Here is a 20,687-nt window from a genome sequence, read left to right as displayed (position 1 = left end):
ACCACAACAATCAGGTCAATGCAGTCTTTGCTGGGAAATAAGCGTAATAGCACTAAAGTACTTTAACACAGGAACGCTGCTGTTCTTGGTTTACTTGAAGCATACAGGCATGATGTCCTCCACCTCATTAGAGAAAGCAACCTAAGGATGGACTGGTTCTGTCTGGAGGGTGCATACACAAAAGAAGGATGCCTCATAACTTAATGGAAGAAATCTTTTCTCTGTTTCAAGTACCAGATATAGTGCAGTGGCTGGTAACAGTCTATTAAAAAAGCAACTTCTGTGAGATGTATAGTTGGTCAGAAAATTAAATGATAGCACAGGCTAGAAAAGGCAACAGACTGTAAGAGGCTGTACATTACATCCATTGTCATTTTCTCTGGCAAGTCAGCTCACTAGAGAAAAGAGCACACAAAGTGCGTCATGCACGTGGAACTGTAAAAGTGAAGTTATGTCAGGAACAGTCCACTCCTGCACGAATAAAAGAACAGTAAATGCAGCCTCTGTAATGGAAGCTAGACAGGTATTAGCCACAAGGAAGCACTAATGGAGTGAACAAGAATAATGTTTAAATCATCAATATCCAGGTGCTTAGTGTTACTTAAGAAGCAAGCAATTAGGATTCAAAGAGAATAATTATCAGATTTAACAAAGAGGCCATTTAATGTTTGTCACTGTGATATTAGTCATATGTAATGGTAGGGGAACACTAAGGAGTTAAAACGCATTGTGAGCACGAATTAGATAGCACAGCGAAACAAGTCACAGCAGCTATAATTAAAAAGTGGGTAATTGCCAGAGTTACTGCACAACAACAGTGAAGATGCTATTATTTGCCCCTATGCTTCCAACAGGAAGTAACAGGCAACTGTGTGTGGAACCTGCTGAAGATATATGAAATGACAAATAGTGCAGATGGAAAACATGAATGATGCAGTTAATGTGAACTGTTGCCCCAGCTTCGTCATAGTTATTTGGGCTTGTCACCTACTTAGGATTTTTCTGATTTCATTTTATTCTTAACATTTTCAATCCTTTTACATTTTGGTGTCTTTAGTCTAATCACAGTGATGATGCCTGGAACAGGCAAAGATATATTCCATTTTCCAGATATTCTTCAGAATTTTGTTGAAATACACATAATTCAGTGAAATAAGCAGACAGATTGCTTTAGAACCATGCAATCCACTTTGTTTTATTGGAAGGTAAATGTGGAATGAGGGTTTCCAAAACTAAATGAAAATACCTGATGAAACTAATGCTTGATTTACAAACAGGAAAGATATAGAGTGGAAAATTAACTAATCATGAACTAACATCCCAATCCTGCTAACTCTTTTGAGTGACTATCAAAGAGGAGAGACTTCTCTTTCACTTGAGAGTATTGGAGGGCTAAAATTATTTTTAAAAAAACCCCTGCTACCAATGGGCCAAAAGTAAACAGAGAACAGAATTAAATGCACTAACGATAGTCATTGCTGCTGAATCAAATTTCTCTCTTGATAAGATTTCAAAACCCACTAAGTACATATTAGCCAGTGATGTGTGCATTCTTGGAAAATGCTGCTGTGAATCTTCAAGGCAGCCCAGGCTTAAGTGATGTGCAAAGAACCTATGGTAATGATGATGACATTAAAAGGTTCATAGAACCAGTATCAATAGCTAGAAGGAAGATGAAGCACTTGCTTTCTGCAAGGGATCATAGGCAAAACACAAACCTCAGAAAAAAGAGAATGTGAATTTTAAGAACAGCTGAAAACAGCAAGTGAACTCTTCTATCTACAGTCACCTAGAAAATAAGACGAAGCTTGAAGAACAAATATGAGCTGGAACTAAAATACTGTATGAATTAGAATTCCACCAAATAACTCCTTATTAGGAATTATGCTGAGCAAACACTGCAGTAATTTTCAGACCTTGCTCAGCATTTGATGCCCATAAGATGATAAAATTACATTAACTAGAAAAATGCATCTCACAGGTAAGAGGATTGTGACACATAATCTCAGAACCGCACTATAATTCTGACATTAAACTGCACTTGTTTAAGAACAAAATAACAGAATTTAAAGTTGATACATTCTTTTATTCAGAAATGAAGCTATCTTACTTTGCGAAATCTAATAATATTCACAAGTAATAATCTAGTTTAAGCACTATATAAAGAAGATAAAATGAACTGTAGTTGGAATCATTCCATCTTTTATGAATTAGCATTATTTTCATGTGTTCAATTTCAAACCTTTTGTAGAAGCAAATGTTGCATTTAAAAAAGCATAGTATTTTTGCAAAATTTAGCTGGATTTTCTTTATTTTGGAAATCCATAAAAAATACTGGATGGTCGAGCATAAAAAAAAAATCTCATATAAAACTGCATTCACCAGCAAAACTAATCAGTGTTATTTCTCTGTCTAGCATGAGGAAAGTGCATCACAAAGGAGAATTTGAAATATGATGTTAGTGAATCACAAAGGAGAATTTTAAGTATGATGTTTACAATTAGGTTTCAATAGTTCCCCATCTGAGTAAACACATTGTTTCAAATTGAGACTCTTACTAATGTTAACATTGTCTCTTAAACAAACATGTAGGACAGAATGGATGGGCTTTGCTACAGGAAAAACAGTTACCCACCCTGTAAGCATCAGTAAAAACATGTAAATACTTCAATATAAGGGATCCCAGTGAGGCTTCTTCTGAAGTGCATTTTTGGGTTTGGGTCCTAGAGAGTGAAAATTACACATTTGCAGAGGAATTCACAAGAGGTAGACTTGAACTGTAAGACAGTGAGTCATGAGGGAGCTTCAGCAAATCCTTCATGCAAAGAATGATGCAGTTGTCCTGCTCGCTGAAAATACACATGCTGCAAGAAGAACTGTAGCCAAGAAAAGGCTCGCTTGGAAGCTTGCTTCCAAAAAGAAGCTCCCTTAAACGATTCTTAGCATCAAATATGAATGTGAGCTATCAGACAGAGCACGGTAGAGAAGAAAATAGAAATGGGTTAATTAGGTGCAGAAAATACTGGTGTTGAGCATATACTGGAGCACATCTAAGTACATTACAGTTTTTCTATGATGAATGATTAAAATAATCTCTCTTATTTTTTTTTTCTTTCCACTCACTATCACTGCTCCATTATATATCATTAGGGAATGGAGATTTATGTATGCAAGTATTTTCCAGGCAACAAAAGGGGGATGTAGGGGCTGTTTAGCATATGGCAGAAGAGGAAGCTAACAACAAGATTCTAGTAGCTCGTTTACACAGTGGGCTTTGCCCACAATGGGCTAATTAACCTTAAGAAAATGAAAGATGAAAGAGGGTAAAAATCCATCTCAATTGGCAGTGCACTGTGCATGATATCAAAGAAGAGATATTTGGTGGAAATTAGAAAATCTGAATATGGAATTGTTATGGAACAGTTGGCCTGTAATAATGCCTTTTGTATTATTAACAGGACCATTTACAGACTTTGAGGCTACATTGATACCAGTGAGTTAAAGAGTATCGGGAACATTTCCCAGAAACTGAGAGTAAATCTTCTGTAAATTTAAACAGAAAGAACTGTTATGGGCACTGTTTTGGCCTAGGCCAAATAGCCTCCTCCTAAACAACTCCTGAGCACAGCTGAGAGGGTGGGTCCATGGGTCCATGACCATTCCCCAGACACACATTACATGGGAACCTCCTGGTATTCAACAAAAAGAATGTATATCCAAGTAAATTTCTTTGAGCAGAATAGACAAAGCCTGAGTTTTCTAAAGTCCTTTTTACCTGAAGGTCAACCTAGACAAAGCTATTTAGCAAAGTTATATAGAGAAGCCATACCTATAATTTTAATGAACAACAACCAGCCATTTTAGGACCAGGACACTGGATGCCATTAAGAAGGAAATACAGCAACTTTATATTTCCTTTATATGCAATCTCTGTGCCAATAACTGTTTGACAAAAGCCAGAGGGCACTCAGCCAGGTACTCCATTGTGGAAGGAAAACCTCTCTGATCCAATGAAGAGAAAAACAAGATGCTTTGACCACCACTTAGGGAAACAATAACATTATCATCATCAATCAAAATAGACCTGGGTAGTAGAGAAGACATTGCTACTGTCTCAGTATGCCTAATAACATTGGTGATTAAGCCTTTATTTTATTTGCTAAAATGTGTTGCTTTCTAAAGCAAAGTTTAGGGATCAACAGCAAATGGGATAACTGGATAAAATGAGGTGAGAGGTCTTAACCAGCTTCCTAACTCTTCTGTGCACATATTTGATAATGCATATTCAAAATTAGAAGATGAGTGTGAGAGCTTCAGTCTGCAAGGCTGCAGTCACAACGAACCTAGACTGCTAAATAGGAGTCTAATTCAAGAAATACATTAGGTTCATTCTTTGAGGACTAAAACAATCCTGCTGCAGAAAACTTGGTCCCTTAACATCAGGGAAACTTATTGCAAGAGTTACTGTCAGTAACACAGGTTAGGTGTTCTGTTAAAAGTGCAAGCCCAAATTAAGCAGTACACGTTTGCAATGACTTGATAAACTGGAATTTGGATTACAATTGAAACTGCCTTTACAAATCACCTTCAACAAATCCTTTTTTATTTTAGCAGGCAGTTATTCAGAAGTATGATAAAGGGTCCTGGGAAGTATTTATATTAAATATTTATTCTGGATTAAACAACAGCTTGGAGAGGTGTATGGGATGAACCAATTGCCCGATGAATTGACAGTGTGAGAATTTATTTTGTGCTTAATGAGATATTACATTAAATATTTGCATACAAAAATTTACACAAAATTCTAACCCATGTTTTGACTAAAGGAGTACCATTCAAAACAAACAAATAAGTATAACAATTAAGTATTTTTATTGCTTTTGTTTGAAAAACTTAGTATTGGCTAAAACCATTTCTATCTCTCTTTTTTTCCATTTTGGAGAAATCAGATAGATCATTCAGGCTACAGCATCAGTGGAGAAATGCACTGAGTATCCCCCATAGGAGTACATTTCAGCTATTCACACCAGTCTAACAAGCATGATATGAATGTGTAATATGCTTTCTCTTACAAGAGGATGGTGACTGTGCAAGATGATCAAATTAGTAGAATAAGAAAATCATCCCCTTATAGACTTACTGTTTGAACTTTGTGGAAATCCAGGTAAGGAGGATGGACCATTCATTCCAGGCAGAAGAACAGGAGGAAGGCCAGGGAGTCCTGGATAAGCTGCTGGCAAACTGATACCATGAAGAGAACTGCTGTCCATCATGCCTGGCTGCTGTACTGTTAATCCTAGCACATCAGTAGCCTTCTTTATGCGATCCAATTCTTGCTGTGCCATCAGCTGTCTAACCGTTGTAGGAGCTAAATAATCTTTCTCCCGGTCTAGCTGACTTCCCACAGTTTCTCTCACTTTTGTAATATGTTGTTTGGAGAAGATATGATCTCTTATGGACAAACGTGCAGAATATTTCACACCACACAGAGAACATTCTGGCTTTGTCCCATCAGGTCCAGTCTGGTTTATCATGAATGGCTTCCCTATGTTAATTTTGAATTTCTTTTCTTTAGCCCGGGCATTCTGAAACCAGACCTGAACCACACGTTTGGGCAGACCAATCTCATTCCCTAGCATTTCACATTCCTGCATGGTTGGAGTCCTGTAGTCACTAAAGCAAGCCTTGAGAACTTTAAGCTGAAGGTTACTCATTTGTGTTCGGAAACGTTTGTGGCCTGGCCGATCACTGTTTTTGGATTTAAAGGGATTGCTAGCTCCAAATGGGTTAGGTGAACTTGGATCAGCTATGCTTGAAGTTTCACTGCGATCGGCATTATCATCAGGGTCATCAGTAATGTAGTAACTTTGGTCATGGTCGCCATCTTTTTCACTGAAGTGTATTGAAGGGCTTGTTAGGGAAAAGAGAAATTTGTCATCAGCACTCTCATTTGTAGGTGTAGTTGCTGCTTTTGGTAGTGTGTCATTCACAAGCGGTTTTGGTTCTTTGGGGGGTGATGCAGGTTTTGCATCCCCTGAACTGCCAGTTGTGCTTTCCATTTCATTGTTCCCCTCATCCCCTGTTGTGGCGTCACTAATTGCTGTATTAATTGATGAAGTCTCATCAAAGTCAGTCTTGTTTTGATCATATCCAGAGTCAGCAGGAGGGGCATTCAAATTTTCTATATCCTCACTAGACTCTGCTTTAAAAGAAGAAGGACTTAAAAGGTTCTTCGGTGACATTTCTGCAGTTTTGCTAACAGGGGTTGATACAGTGGAGGCTAATTCATTTTCGCTTGATAATTCAGTTTTTGCTAATGACAGTGATGGGTAATCAAAAAATATGTACTTCTGTGGACTTTCTCCTCCCTCTTCATTTGATATCAAAGGACTCGGAGGCAAACTATAGCCAGCCTGTTTTCCTTCATTCCAGTGTCGAGAGCGGATGTGACTTTCTAAAGCGGATTTTGCTTTAAACAGAGCTCGACAAAAAGGACATCTTTTATGGGACTGGGCTGGACCAACTGCACGGAATTGTCCCTTTCTTTCTCGGGCTCTCGTGTTCTGAAACCAGACTTGTACGACTCTCTTTTTCAGTCCCACTTCACGTGCAATATGATCTAGCATCTTTCTGGTGGGATTGGAATCCAGCAGGTACTTTTCGTAGAGTATTTCTAGCTGCTCTGGAGTAATTGTAGTTCTTAAACGCTTATCACGATGTTGATCTTCTCCACTGTTTCCTCCCTCCTTCTCACTACAGTTATTGTCTTCTTTATCATCTAGTTTCCGTTTCAAGGAACCAGAAACTGTAGCAGGGTGTGCTGTATGTGATGAGCCAGTTTGTGGTGGCATCTGAGCAAGAGAACTGTTAAGTAATTGTCCAGTCATCAAAGGATTATTTGGGTCAAATATCATGTAGGGCATATCCATTGGTCTTTCTAAAAACTGTGAGTGAAGAAATTGGTTTTGGGCTGCTAGGAAATGCATGTGCTGGTGCTCTTGCCAAAGTTCTAGAGTTGGAAAGGCAACTGTACACTGATCACACTGATACTGTAATAACTGAGGAGGTAGACTGTTCTGTAGAGAAGTCATTGAAATTGGCAAAGGACTGGAAGGAACAGGTGTGTTTTGTGATGCGGAAGGAGGTCTCCCTACAATCTGGGATTGTTTTTGTTGTGGTGGTTGAGAAGGTGAGGGCTGAGGGTCAGAAGATGTTACCGGAGTAGACTGTACTGGTTTGGTGCTTTGGGACGTTGTATCCGATTGCTTAGAGGTGGTTTCATTTTGTTTTGGTTTTTCTGTGACCTCTGGTTTAGGAGAAGCCTTCTCAGGTTCTGGTTTGGGTGATGGAATCAAAGGAGTACTAGAACCAGAGCCAGAGCTTGCTGCTGTGACTGTCAGGCTTTTTGATGAGTCATTTTGGCCAGAAACTGTACAGTTCTTATACACTGTTTGATCAGAGGCATCCATAGAGTCTTCAGTTTGGCTTTCATCTTGAGCATCATCATCTTCGTCTTTATAACACTGCTTTTTCTGGTGTGTAATTAAATCAAATATCCTGGGAAAAACCACACTGCACTTTTTGCACTGATACTGCATGTTACTGGTTCGGATGTAACGCTCATTCGTCAGTTCCCTTTTCTCATTGTCTTTAGTTTCAGCTTGATTCTCATAACTTTTGCGAGCTTTTTGCCGTGCATTTTGGAACCATACGACAATAACTCGAGTAGGTAGGTTAAGTACAGTTGAAAGCTGTTCGATTTCATCATCCTTTGGATAAGCATTTGTGTCAAAGAAGTCTTGGAGGACACGAAGCTGGTAGTCAGTAAACCGAGTCCTGGATGACCTCTTGCTGAAAGACGCATCAGACTTGTAGGGTTCTACAGACGAAGGTTGAGGATCTATTCTGATATCTTCCAATACTGTAATAGGAGGATTGCTGAAATTATACGGAGAATCCTTATTTCTCTGTCGTTCTTTAAATAGCGTATTTCGAAACCAGTGCTTGATAACTTTCTGTGAAAGACCAGATTTCTCAGCCATTTCCTGGATCTGCTCTTCACTTGGAGAATTGTTTATATCAAAATAAGCCCGCAAGATTTTTAACTGGTCATCTGTGATTCTTGTACGTGGACGCTTGAACTGAGAGTGCCGCAGGAAATTGGGATCTAACCCCAGCTGCTGCTGGCAAAGCTGGGTAAGATCAGCAGATAAAGTATCCATTGGTGGCAGCTGGAGGGCAAGCTGAGGAGGCAGTGCAGGATGTTGCACTGGCTGCATCATAATTGGAGGGAAAAGTGGGAGATCAAGTGAAACGGGAAGCTGGACTTGAGGTGGGGCTGATGGTGGTGGTGGTGGAGGAGGTGGAGGTGGTGGTGGAGGAGGTGGCGGTGGAGGTGTAGGTGGCGGAGCCTGCAAAGGTGTGGGAGTTGTGTTTTGAATTTTTCCAGCTCCGGCTGAAGAAGGCTGAGAAGGAGTTGGAGGAGGAGGAGGAGGTGGTGGAGGAGGTGGTGGTGGAGGTGGTGGCGTTTCTGGAGAAGATGGAGAAATTGGATAAAGTTTGTCATATGCCTCCCTGTACTGTCGGGCAAATTTTTCTAATGCTCCATATGGAAAAAAATGTCCATGCACGTGTTCTTGATGACTCTTCAAAATAAGAATGTTGGAAAAAAGCTTACTGCACGTTCCACACTCCAGTTTGTCTGTGTTTTCACCATCCCCAGTCTTACTTTTTTTCTGCACTTTTTGTCTGTTCTCATTGTATTGGATAACTAACTCAAACCCGAAGTTCTCCAACAAAGCCTTGGCTGCATTCCCCCTTGCTCCAGAAGCTATTCTGGGTGGTGGGATGGCTGGTTCTGAGGATTTTGGCTTCTTCATATCTTTGTTTTCTTTTAGTCCTTCATTCTCGTTAGTAAATTCTTGCTTTGGCTTTTCATGTTTTTCAGAAATGTCTTCTGACTCCTTATATGATGGCATATCCTTTATTAGCTGGCAGTCTGTACTTACTAAGGTATTTTGCTCTGCTTTCATCAGCTTACTACTTTGCTGCTGCTGCTTTTGGGACTGAAGTTGGGGTTGGGCGGACTGATACTGTTGTGCCTGTTGCTGCAGTATCTGTAGCTGGGTTTGGCCAACATGGTGCTGAGTTTGTATCTGCTGCTTCAAATCTTCAAGCAGTGATCCTGTCATACCAGCCATTCCAGGCATACCAAATGTGGCAGAACCAGGCAAACCCAGATCTGGGCTTAAGCTAAATTCTGTCCCAGGTATATAGAATGGGAAAAGGAACTGAGGCTGTTGAAATTGGAGCAGTGCCTCTGGTGTCATCGGAAAGTGAGGCAAAAAAGCTGGATTTAGGAACTGTGGTTGAAAGAACGCAGCTTGTTGTTGCAGTTCGTGCTGTAGTTGCATTTGAAGTTGTGCTGGTGACTGGGGTGGGTGATGTGTAGGCTGAGCAGAAATTAATTCAGAAGCTTGCTTTTTATTTAATTCTTTGGCATCTAAATGTGTTTCTTTGCTGTTAACTGCTGGTAAGCTCATAGATTCTAGCATTCCTTGGCTGGGGCTATTAACGTTCCCTGCTACGCTATTTCCGCTATTTATATTACCACTTGGTTCTAGTTTGGCAGCCCTTGCCTTTGTCTGATGAAGCACAGATCTCATATGGATTTCCAATGTAGAACTTTGGCTATATGCAACATTACAAATGCTGCACTTGTAGGGTTTGTTGTCAGTGCTGCTGTTGGTTTCTTGAGGGACAGGACTTGATGCTTCCTGCAAAACCTTTTTGAGTTTATGCAGATGAGACACTGAGTTATAGTGGACCAAGAGAATGTTCTTTTGGGTGAAAGACTCTTTACACACTGTACATTTATATGGGCGAGATGGATCTAGAAATTTTTCCATAGTAAAATTTGGCCCTTTTCTAAAAGGTAAGGTCCGCTTTGGTTCCGAGCCCATATCATCTGGAATAGAGCTACTATCACTTCCTACAGGACTTGCTTTACCTTCCTGGTCCATCTCATAATCTCTTTCTATTTCCTGTTCTAGTGCATGATCGTCTTGTGCCATACTTTCACTTTCTGCCCACAGTTCACCATTGACAGGTAAAGATGCACACAGCTGCTGAAGTTCAGCTTCATTGAGTTCAGGGTGGCCTGCTTCCAAGTGTTTTTTTAAAGCCTGGAATGTACGGAAGCTACGTTGGCAAAGGCTACACATGGTAGCCGCCCGAATAGCGTGGTACTGGGAATGTATCTGAAGCTTCTGCATAGTCTTAAAAGCCAAGCTACAATGGTTACAACGGTACTTATAGACATGGCGGTCCGAAACAGACAGCTGCTGCTTCTTCTGTTGCTCATTTAGCTGGTCTGTCATAGAGTCAGTGGTCTTTGTATCTTTACTACTGCTCTTATTCCAATCTGGTGTTTCAGTAGACTCCTTAGGTGGCTTCTGTTCCTCAGTCTTAATTTCCATTCCAGTTTTTGATTCATCGATCCCAGGGGTACTTTTCTCATCCACAGGACTTTCACCTAGTTAAAGAAAGTGAAGTGTCCTTTACACAGGTAGAAGGAAAGCACACAGTATTCATTTTAAATTACTTTTACATCAGAAATCAAAAAAGGCACCTAGTATACCATGTGTCAGATTAGCAAAACATAACGACCTGTCCTTGTCCCAGAAAATAAACAGGCAGGACAAACAGGAGTTAAAAAAAAAAGAATAAAACTCATACACAATGATCAGACTGGTAGTGGCATCTGGCCGAGCAGTGGCGTAGGACTTTTCTTTGCCAGAAGGTAGGAGTTTATTGGTAAAATGTGAGCACCAAACAGGAAAAAGAAATAAAGAGTAGGAAAGAGGGAAAGACTAGAAAAATGGGGAACACAGGTAGGACAGCTGATTAGAAAGACGATGATAGTGGTCTGAGAAGAGAGGGAAGAGCATGCCGTGACAACTAGCAAAATCTCCCAGTGCATGATACAGTGTCCAGGATCAAAAACTTGCTATTGGAAATGAAGACAAAATCACTTACCTAATATTCCCCATTGATGGTGAAAGCGCCACTGTCTTCTGGGACTGAGTCTTATTTGCTGGTTAAACAAGGAGGATCTTGTCCTCAAAGTGACTAGGCACTGCTGTTTGATTTTACCTCCACCAAAAAGCAAAGAGTCTGGCATACATGTGCATTCTACCAGCTCAGTCAAATTCAGACCCCTTGCTACACTTACCTTTTTATTTCTGTGGCTATAAGCAAGCCAGGTTACTTCCCTTTACTAAGCAACAAGTAGTTTTGTTTCTAAATTGCCCATACCTATCTTTTAAATGTCTGGCTTTTTCTTGCATACCTGGATATTTCCCAGATCCCTCAGCTGTAATGGTTGCAGGTGTGTCACGTTCAGATTTCTCTGAAGCAGCTGCTGGCAATAGCATACTATTGGGCATCATGACATCTGGTACAGGAACCTTTAAAAACCAAGAATGTGGTATTATTACAGAAGAAGTACCACTATTTAGTACTATACAACACTATGAAATTATAATTCCAAAGATTCATATCTGGATGACTGTCAGAAATCAAGATCCTGATTCAGTCCTTGATTATAATTTCTGACATATCATAGTCCAGAGCATCATGCGTACCTTGGTGGAGAATCAAAACAATGCACATTAAGGTGACACTATAGCATCATGTACTCAATATTTCTACCTGCACTCAATATTTCATTGGTCTCAGTATCACCACAAAGAAGGTTTTCCTGACTTTGCCAGGGTCATTTGATTTATCAGGGGAATTCTCCTAGGATATCGTCCAAAGACAGATATCATGTTGAGATATGGACACCAGTCAGTCTTTCACCGAGGGTATTCCCACTTTTCTTCACCTGTAATTTTTCACACAAATGCTGGACATTCCATGATCTTCGAAAGAAAATGGTGTTTATTTCTATAGGGAAATAACAACTTATTTCTATTTAAAATGAGATTTTTTTTCTCTTTCTTGACTTCAATGTCATATGTATCAGATTGCTTTATCTGTTGTGTTATGCTTTTGAACTACAAACAGAAATCTTTGAAGGATTTACTCTTAGTCTGGTAGTATTCAGTTTAGCTAAGTTGATGTGAACATCAATTTGCTCAACATTTTATGTTTTTATTTTACTTTGATCTTTAAAACAAATTCATATCAGAAATATAGGACTGTCCTATTAAGACTTAGGAAGTTTAAGTTCCAGCTCCTGCACTGCCAGATTCTGCCTAAAGAATCTTGGGTACCTCAGTCCAGACTGTGCTGCAGGTCTTGTTCTCTAACAGAAGGATAGGACTTCCTACAGAGGTAAAAAGACTATCCACAGAAGAGATTTTTGAGTTGTAAATAAGTAATGGAAGCCACATTCATTATGAGGTATGAGTAGAAATATCTTTTGCTCCTCTAACATTGGATACATAAGAATTCCACATGTATATGTATATGAATATATATATGTATGTGTATGTGGCTGTATACATACAAAAAATGCCTCTTGGAAAAAGTATTCTTTAAAAAAATCCGCTTGGGTTTAGTACATATTTAATTTAAACATGGCACTAATAGCATCCTCTCATAGGACTAACGACTTTGAGTTTACTTGGGAGGGAAGGTATTTAAAAAAAAAAAATATGTAGAGAACTGTAAATGTCCCAGAGAAGAAAAGTTTGCTATAAATAATATTTATTTTGTTGTCAGAAGGTTCAGTTATGGACAGAGTATATTAGCATTAGCAATGATGGCAATTTCAATTATGAAGGTTATGTTTTGCAATCTTTTCTCTGGGAAACATTGGGGGTTTTTACCTTCTCAGAAATATTGGGACAGCTCCCCAGCATCTGATGAAGAAAGATTTCAAAGTTGCTTCATTATCAGGATAGAGAGAATCATGAAGAACTTGAGAAGAAAGCTAGTGCTGCTCAATATAGAGTGAGAGGCTTTCTGTATTTTTTCCATTTTCCTAAAAGTCTATGAAAGTTAAATTTCTACTGCATTTTCCTTCCACTGGGCCAAAATTACATGGTCTGTCAGTACAAATTAGTAGAAAACCAAGGAAAAGAAAAGAAGCTCCCCAAGTGTGTATTTGGTCATCAGCTCTAAGCACAACAAACTCTAGACCTTTAGTCAAGAGGTCTCAATTCTTTCTAATATATTTGCCACTTTAGTTGAGAACGAGGTGGTAGATCTACAACCACACCCATATAAATGAAGGAGTCATCTATGGATACAGAAGTAAATACTTAAGGAGTTGAATCGCTGAGACTTCCAAGTACATTTCTGTCTAAGAAGGCAAGATGGCCAGAGCCATTCTGTCTGTAATAACAAATACGTATGAGATCTGATTGTGTTTTTACTGACATTGCTTTGAATGGATGTTTGAAGTGCTGTTTTACAGTGAATATCATGAAATGTAATGTACAGTAGAGGTATACACAGGAATCCTTCTACATTTGGGAACTACATTCTTCAGGGAGTTCCTATTACATTACAAACAGAAATCACAATACTTCTGGGACCTGGATATTATTAGACCAAATTTTCAGGTATGCACTTAGAGAGACATGGACTGGCTTAACTTTTCAAGGTTAATGTCAATGAGGAATTACAGGCTTTTTGCATCTGTGAAATCCACCTTCAGCCAGTTTTCCAAGGGACAGTAATCACTGGATAAGCTCACAAGAGAACCTAAGAGCCTTGACCCACTCCCCTCCTCAGGCTACCTGAACACTGTGTCAGAACAAATACATTCATTACCCACAAGGCCCAAGTGTGTTTGTGTAGCACGTGCATCAGCATTTGGAGCACTTACTGTCATGAGCAGTTTCTCCACACAGTCAGGGGACACACTGTGCAGATGGGTCAAATGAAGCTGGAGATGCATTTTGTTGCTGAGGACATCTTGGCAGAGGGGGCAGCAGATAACAGGTTGCATTGAATGCTGTGACAGGACATGCATCTGGATACGATTTGGGTCCCTACCATTGTAGTTACAGTAAGGACATTGATAGAACTGAAAAAAAATCAAGTTAAGATGCAGGCTATTAGTCAATGTGCTTTTTATAACTTGCTGATATAGCTATTTTAACAGCCTATCATCTCTGTTTCATTCTTGAGTTATTTGAAAAAGAGTTCTAGAATGCAATTAAATTGTTACATTTCCTTTTACCTGCTCATGACAAAATTTATTGTCCTCTGGAGGCTTTGATTTTTTAGCTGCACCATCCTCTTCTTTTGCCAGAAGAAGCTGTTGTGCCCCTACCACAGTGTTCACTTTTGGTTCCTTCTCTGGTGTGACTATTCCTGTATTGAAAACATAATTTTTGAGAACATGTTTTAAACTTAAAAATATCCTGGTTTACAAAGAGGCTCTGACTTCAAAGGTCTGTATTGTCTTTGAGGGTCTTTTTTTTTGTTTGCTTGCTTGTTTTTCAAACACTGAGAAAAAATAAAGTTGAATAAAACAAGTCAGGTAAGCACAAAGGTGAAAATACACTTTTATCCTTGATACTCTATAAATACATCTAAAAATGGACTCTTCTCTACTGTTTAGATAACCTTAGGTTGCCTTTAAAGATTAATCAATAATGTTCTTTCTTTAGCAGCTCAGTATGAATTTGTGTATTACATTAAAACAAATCAGCTTTTGCTTAAAAAAAGCCTGTTTTCCAAAATAATTAATTTGCTGCTGTTTAATTACCCTCTCTCTTTTCTAAATTGTCTGAGCAATGTGATTATTGTGCTGTTTTGATAACTCCTGCCTGGTTACTATTCTGAAGCTAAATATAGCAAGGCTTTAAAAGAAATACTGTGGAGAATAGGATTTCAGAGCTAACTTAATATTAATTATATACAAAGATCAGTCATTTGGGATTGCTTTAGATGTTTACACTGTGAATTTTTATAGTCTGGCATTTGTGATCAAAACCAGAATATAATTGTTTTCTATAGACAGTTGTACTATTAAGTATTAAATACTATATTTAATATTATGCCTGAGCTAGCTGTGTAATGCGGCCCAGTCTTGCACACATCAAAGAAAAGAGTGCAATTCTAATTTCCCAGTCCATCAGAAAATTCTTTCCAGTGTCAATTTGCCAGATAATCTCTCCTGCTAGGCTGGATATTACAAGAGCATTGGGTAGGCATGTCACATACATCTCACGACAAACACAAAACCTCATTTACCAACCATTCCAATCTCATCATAGTGCGGCATCATCTGACCTTTTTTCTGCTGTTTATTATGAGTATTTCTAATTTTAACTTTCAATTTTCACCATCTTCCAGTCAATTTGCAACTAAATTATTTCCAGGGTGAGGACACTATCACTGGACACTGGGTGCAAATACATCTTGAAATGCAATGAAGCTAAACCATTGATTGCTATCAGACCCAACGTAAATATATAGTCCAGGGGTAATCTGATTGTATGCTGTGCATGAAGATTTATCTTGATTTTTTTCAATCCACATAAGATTCATATAAATGAACAAATTGCACCTCATTGCACAATAACCTAGGATTAATTTAAAAATAAGGTCATGGACATTTTGGCAACAAAGTAAACAAGAATAAAAAAACACAAAATCAAGAACTTTTTATTATTATTACTGTTTTCATATAGATTTTGTGCAATATTTGATCTTACAAAGATAACATTAAAGAGAAGGAAAATAAAAGAACAGTTTTCAAGGTAAATACCAAATCCTCATGGTAAAATAGTAACTAATTGAAAACTGAATCATACAGGGACATTTTCTGAAGGGCACTTAAAAAAACAAAACAAAACAAAACAAAACAAAAACAAAAAACCAAACCAAACCAAACCAAACCATAAAGCATATTTTATGACTTACACCTTAATGGTGATTTCTGCACACATTTACTTTCACTCCTAAGTTGTTAATTATTTCTTTTGGTGTAATTTAGGCCAGTAATTTTTGCATGTTCTAGCTCAAATTAAAGATTATTCCTGCTGTATTTTCTTATTTATAATGATCAATTCATCATCATTTGTTTATCATCTGAACAAGTCCCTGTTTGGAGCCCCCTGAATTTTTTGCACTCTCAGGGACAAATCTTAGAGGCCTCCTTTAGACTGCTCAGTCACTTCTGGGCAAACAACCCAAAGGACTACCTATGCTTAAAGGTAAAATCTAAGTGATGAAATCACATAGGCACCATTTTGTTACTCCATGTGCTTTCTGACTATTAATACAGTACTCCCTGGCCTATCTGTATTTACATATTATTTAAGTTTCTTAACTGTAAGGATTATGGGAAGTAAAAAAGTGACATACTATATTAAGACAGAGATCTCGTTTCTTGGGCTTTAGAAGGACAGATTCAAATTATTAACCTATTTTCATTTCCAACCATCAAAAGCATCTCAACAGTTTCTTACCTTACAATATGTCGCTTTTAAAATATCCTTTTTAAAGACAAATGGGCCAGAATCTCAGTTTATTTAAATGGACATTGTTATACCGGAAGCTGAATTTAAAAAACAAAATGAAAAAATTCCACCTTCTCTTCCCCTCATCACACTAGACTGTTCTCAACTGGTTGTTACAGAAATTACAAACCAAATTCTCCTTCAAAATTTACTTGTGAAAATGCATCTTACTGTGTTGTGGCAGTGATATTTAACTGCTAGTGAAATTTATCTTGAAGTGCACTCTGTGTGCGCCTGGGCACACACAAGGTTAATATTACACATCATCTTTCCACCACAGGATGGAATAACTTAATTACTTCAAAGGGCCTATAATAATCATGAAACACATAGTTCTTGTTTCTATAAAAACAAGGGCTGGGGGGAGGTTTGGTTAAATTTCTTTTGCGGTTAATATAATAAAACAGTAGAGTTATAAAACGCTGTGCTGGGGTCAATAAATGCATAACAAAGCACAGCTTTTTACAATGTTTACTATGATATTTATATAAACTGTCAAAGTTTACAGAGGCTTTGTTGTTTTTGTTGTCGTTTAGCTCTGGATTCATTCAACCTCAAGTACTGTTACTCCTTATATGACTGAAGTTGCATCTGGCCAATAGTAATGTAACTGAGTCTGGGACTTTACAGTGAGCTCTAAAAAAAAAAAGGGTGGCTGATTTTGCCCTCTGGCACAGGGGAGTTACTCACCCTACACATGGATAAGACCAGAGTCCCCGTGCCACAGTCAACATGCCAAAAGCAGTGTTCAACCTTTTATCCAATGGTCCAGCTACTACCAACCACTCAGTCCCTTGTCTCACTGTATCAACACTCTGTTTTCCATGCTGAATTTCTGTCTTAGGGAGCTTTGTTGTAGAAAGGCTGTCACCATCTACGGTCTTATAGAAAGGGTTATCAAAGGAGGAGGGGAAGAGAAGAGAAAATCTCGTGGTCTCAAACACACTGTGTGCACTGTTTTCATAGCTACACGTTCCACTGCCATGCCAACCTTACGAGGCAGTTGTAGGAAAAGACTAAATCCAGTTGCTACACGTTTTAAAAACTCACTTTTTATTCTTGAGATGCATTATTTGTAGGCTTTGGGGTTTTTTGTGGGTTTTTTTGCAACTGGGAAACACAACCAAAATTCTTTTTATAATATAAAATACACATCTTATTTTAGATGAATAATGCAATTTCAATACATTTAGCTTGAAAAGTAAGTTTAATTATAAATAAGTGCCATGAAATAGACTAGGCAATGATTGCCTGTCAGTAACAGAATTATTTAAATTGTGTAGGATTGCTAATATAAAAATGACATGATTCACTGCAATTCAGATGTCATCACCTTCATAATATATTTTGAAGCCCCCAAAATAAAAATAAAAATGTTTGTGTGACTAATAAGAAGGAGAAAGTTAATAAAGTACATATACTAGTGAAAAATAATCCTGGAAAAGTCATGATAAAACAACTATTGTCTTAATTATGAATCTTTGTATTTGATAAAGATTGCATAATTTAGGACTTCTGACACATCAGATGATGTTATTCAAACTCAAAATAATTCTAAAATTATAATTACTGGTAGAGTATTCTTTCTAATTAGAGTAGAATGAAAGGATAATTTTCATTGCAATAATGAAGGTTAATTTCCATCCTTCCTCATGTTTACTACCTTATTAAAAAGTGCTCCCCTTAGCCATGGCAGAGACATATTACATTTTCAATGCAAATGTATTAATCTGGATAAATTCCATATTAATTCTTGCACTGCATAGAGCTGTAATTTGGATTATAATTAATCTAAAGTGGCACTAGATTTAAATGACAATATAAATGAGGCATTAGTAGGCTTTTCTATTCGGGATGAATATTCAACAAATATAACTTGCATATTGCCAAGTCTCATTTTGAAAGCTCTTCTCCTTGAGATAAGGTAAGCAATGCAGCACAACAGCTTACACAAACACACTGTTACTAAATACTTGTTAATCCTTTCTTGTCTAATAGATTCTATGCTAAAGAAGGGTCACACCACTTTCCTGTCTAACTTGTTAGTTTTGTGATTAATTTATTGGTTTTCCTGAGATTTCTTTGGCAAGACTTGCAACACTCGATTCATGAGAAAGCCCAAATTAACATTCAATTATACAGAAGCAGTTATGCAGTCATTAGAAATACTTGTCAGCTGAGTGAAAATTAAGATGATGGTTGGAATGTTACATATGCAGAATTTTTAGATTAGGAAAATAAAAGTTTCTAAAAGATTCAGGATTTTTCAGTACAAACTATTTTCTACAAAGAACAAAGGCAATCATGTATTTCAGCCCTTGTTTTTATATGAATCTTACCGCAAAGTTATTTGTGTAATTGCTGGCACGGGAATGCAGAACAATTATCCTGGTTTTTAGTAGTGCACCCAGTAGGCATCTGGATATAGGTTTGTCCTAATTAAACTTGGCCCTTATGAGTGGCTAATCCTGATGGAATTTTGAGAATTCCCCTTCAGTATTTTTTTTCTAGATTCCTTTTTTTCCCCTTTTTTTTCTTCTTCTTTTTATTTTTCCCTCTGGAGCTTTAATACCATATTCTTTCCTAAACAACTATAAATGGACCAGCCTAAGAAAAAGAGAGGGCTGCTAAATTCCCTGAAGTGGTTCATACTGTCCCCGAGGCAGTCACCCCTCTCCTGGGAGTGTCCAGGCCAGGCCCTGAGGAGACTGCATAGGAGGACTTGTGTCAGCCTGGGAGCATGGCTTTAATGCACTGCAGACAGCTTTGACCAGTCAGAGAGCCAGACAAGGGGAATAGATATTCTAAACCACAACACAGCTTCTTGCTCAACATCATCCTTGTCATCATCGGCCTTGCCTCAGTCTCTTGATCTCAAAAAATAAAGTGACTGAAGAGCAGTTGAGGTTGTAAACTGTGATGGGTGCTGACCTTAGCTCGTCAACAAACAAACTTAAAGGAAGCTTTAATCTTTAAGTCAGTCTTCTGAATTGACTTGCCATAGAATTTTTTTGAAAATAAATTCAAAAATGTTTAATATGTAAAGAGTAAATTTCAGTACGGGCAAATTTCAGTGTAAAGAAACTCAGATGTAAAATAATATTTTTTCTACAACTATATGTCTTTATGGACAACACAACCTCCTTTGTATGCTGCTGTCATCAGCATACAAGGCAAAGATATATGACTACCTGAAACTAATAGGCTTCAACCTGTTTCAGCACTTCTTCTGCTTCAGTGAATCCAACATAATGTAACTAGGTATAGCGTGCGGCAAAAGTAGCCAATGTAATATTCATTGTGACCATAGATTTCCATCTCATACATAAAAAGCATGGGTGAAGTCACATATTTGCCAAATCAAACACAGAAAAAGCGTTGGGTATCTACACCAGATGCTGGCCCTAGGTTTGTTTGTGCACAAGTAAATGTCATGACATAGAGGTTTTGTTTTCAAAGACAGTAGCTTTCATTACTGGGCTTTGTCTATTCTAGGAGATCAAAATTACCCAACCCATAATCCGTTTTCAATGATATTTCCTCTTTCTTAGGCTGAATCATCTGTAAACTTTTCCACTGGATTTTGTGTATTTTTTTGTAAATGCCTCAAATAATGCCCAGGAAGAGGCCAAATTCTTGGGAGTAACTAATCTGTGAGCAAGAGCAAAAAATAATAACAAAAACCCTCACATTCTTTGGGTTTAAAGGGGGGCAAAACCTGATTGAAGAAAAAATTCAAGTGGTACCTAATCCTATGCTTATGAAAAATTAATATGCCATCAGAGGAATCGCAAGTACAGCAAAGATTAATGAAAGGCGCTTAAAAAATTACAAGCACACAAACTGATTTGATTAAAAAATAATCTCACTGGTCGTCCTGTAATATTCTTCAACTTATCCGCATCTATCCTGTCAGATGGTTATGATTAAAAATAGGTCAATGGGAGGCTACTGATAGAAATCACATGCAAAATGCACATGCAATGAATAGTAGTGGGAATGTCCAGACAGTTTAAAATGAAAGAGCATTTTATAAGTTAAAAAAGGGGGAAAACAAAATTCTAGAATCTTACCAGAGTCTTTACTAGATTTTTTGCTTTCGCTATTGTCTCTCTCACTTGAGTCTTTATCATCAGCCACAGCCACTGATGTACTTTTAGCAGACCCTTCTGTGTCTTCACCTTGTTCTTCTGCGGACAA

The 20,687-nt window shown here is 38.0% G+C and overlaps 1 protein-coding gene across 1 annotated transcript in view; it reads right to left on the bottom strand.

Moving 5' to 3' along the window:
* ZFHX4 (zinc finger homeobox 4) overlaps positions 1-20,687 on the bottom strand; it is a 150,516-nt gene that overhangs the window by 4,972 nt on the left and 124,857 nt on the right. Inside the window, 5 exon segments of the mRNA XM_066332529.1 lie at positions 5,141-10,534; positions 11,351-11,468; positions 13,841-14,041; positions 14,198-14,331; positions 20,561-20,677. Of these exon segments, the coding sequence (XP_066188626.1) occupies positions 5,141-10,534; positions 11,351-11,468; positions 13,841-14,041; positions 14,198-14,331; positions 20,561-20,677 (5,964 nt within the window).

This window comes from Sylvia atricapilla, chromosome 1, assembly GCF_009819655.1.
Source record: "Sylvia atricapilla isolate bSylAtr1 chromosome 1, bSylAtr1.pri, whole genome shotgun sequence".
Classification (NCBI taxonomy): Eukaryota; Metazoa; Chordata; class Aves; order Passeriformes; family Sylviidae; genus Sylvia; species Sylvia atricapilla.
The sequence above is the reverse complement of the archived record's forward strand: the minus strand, read 5'-3'. Positions and strand labels throughout refer to the sequence as shown.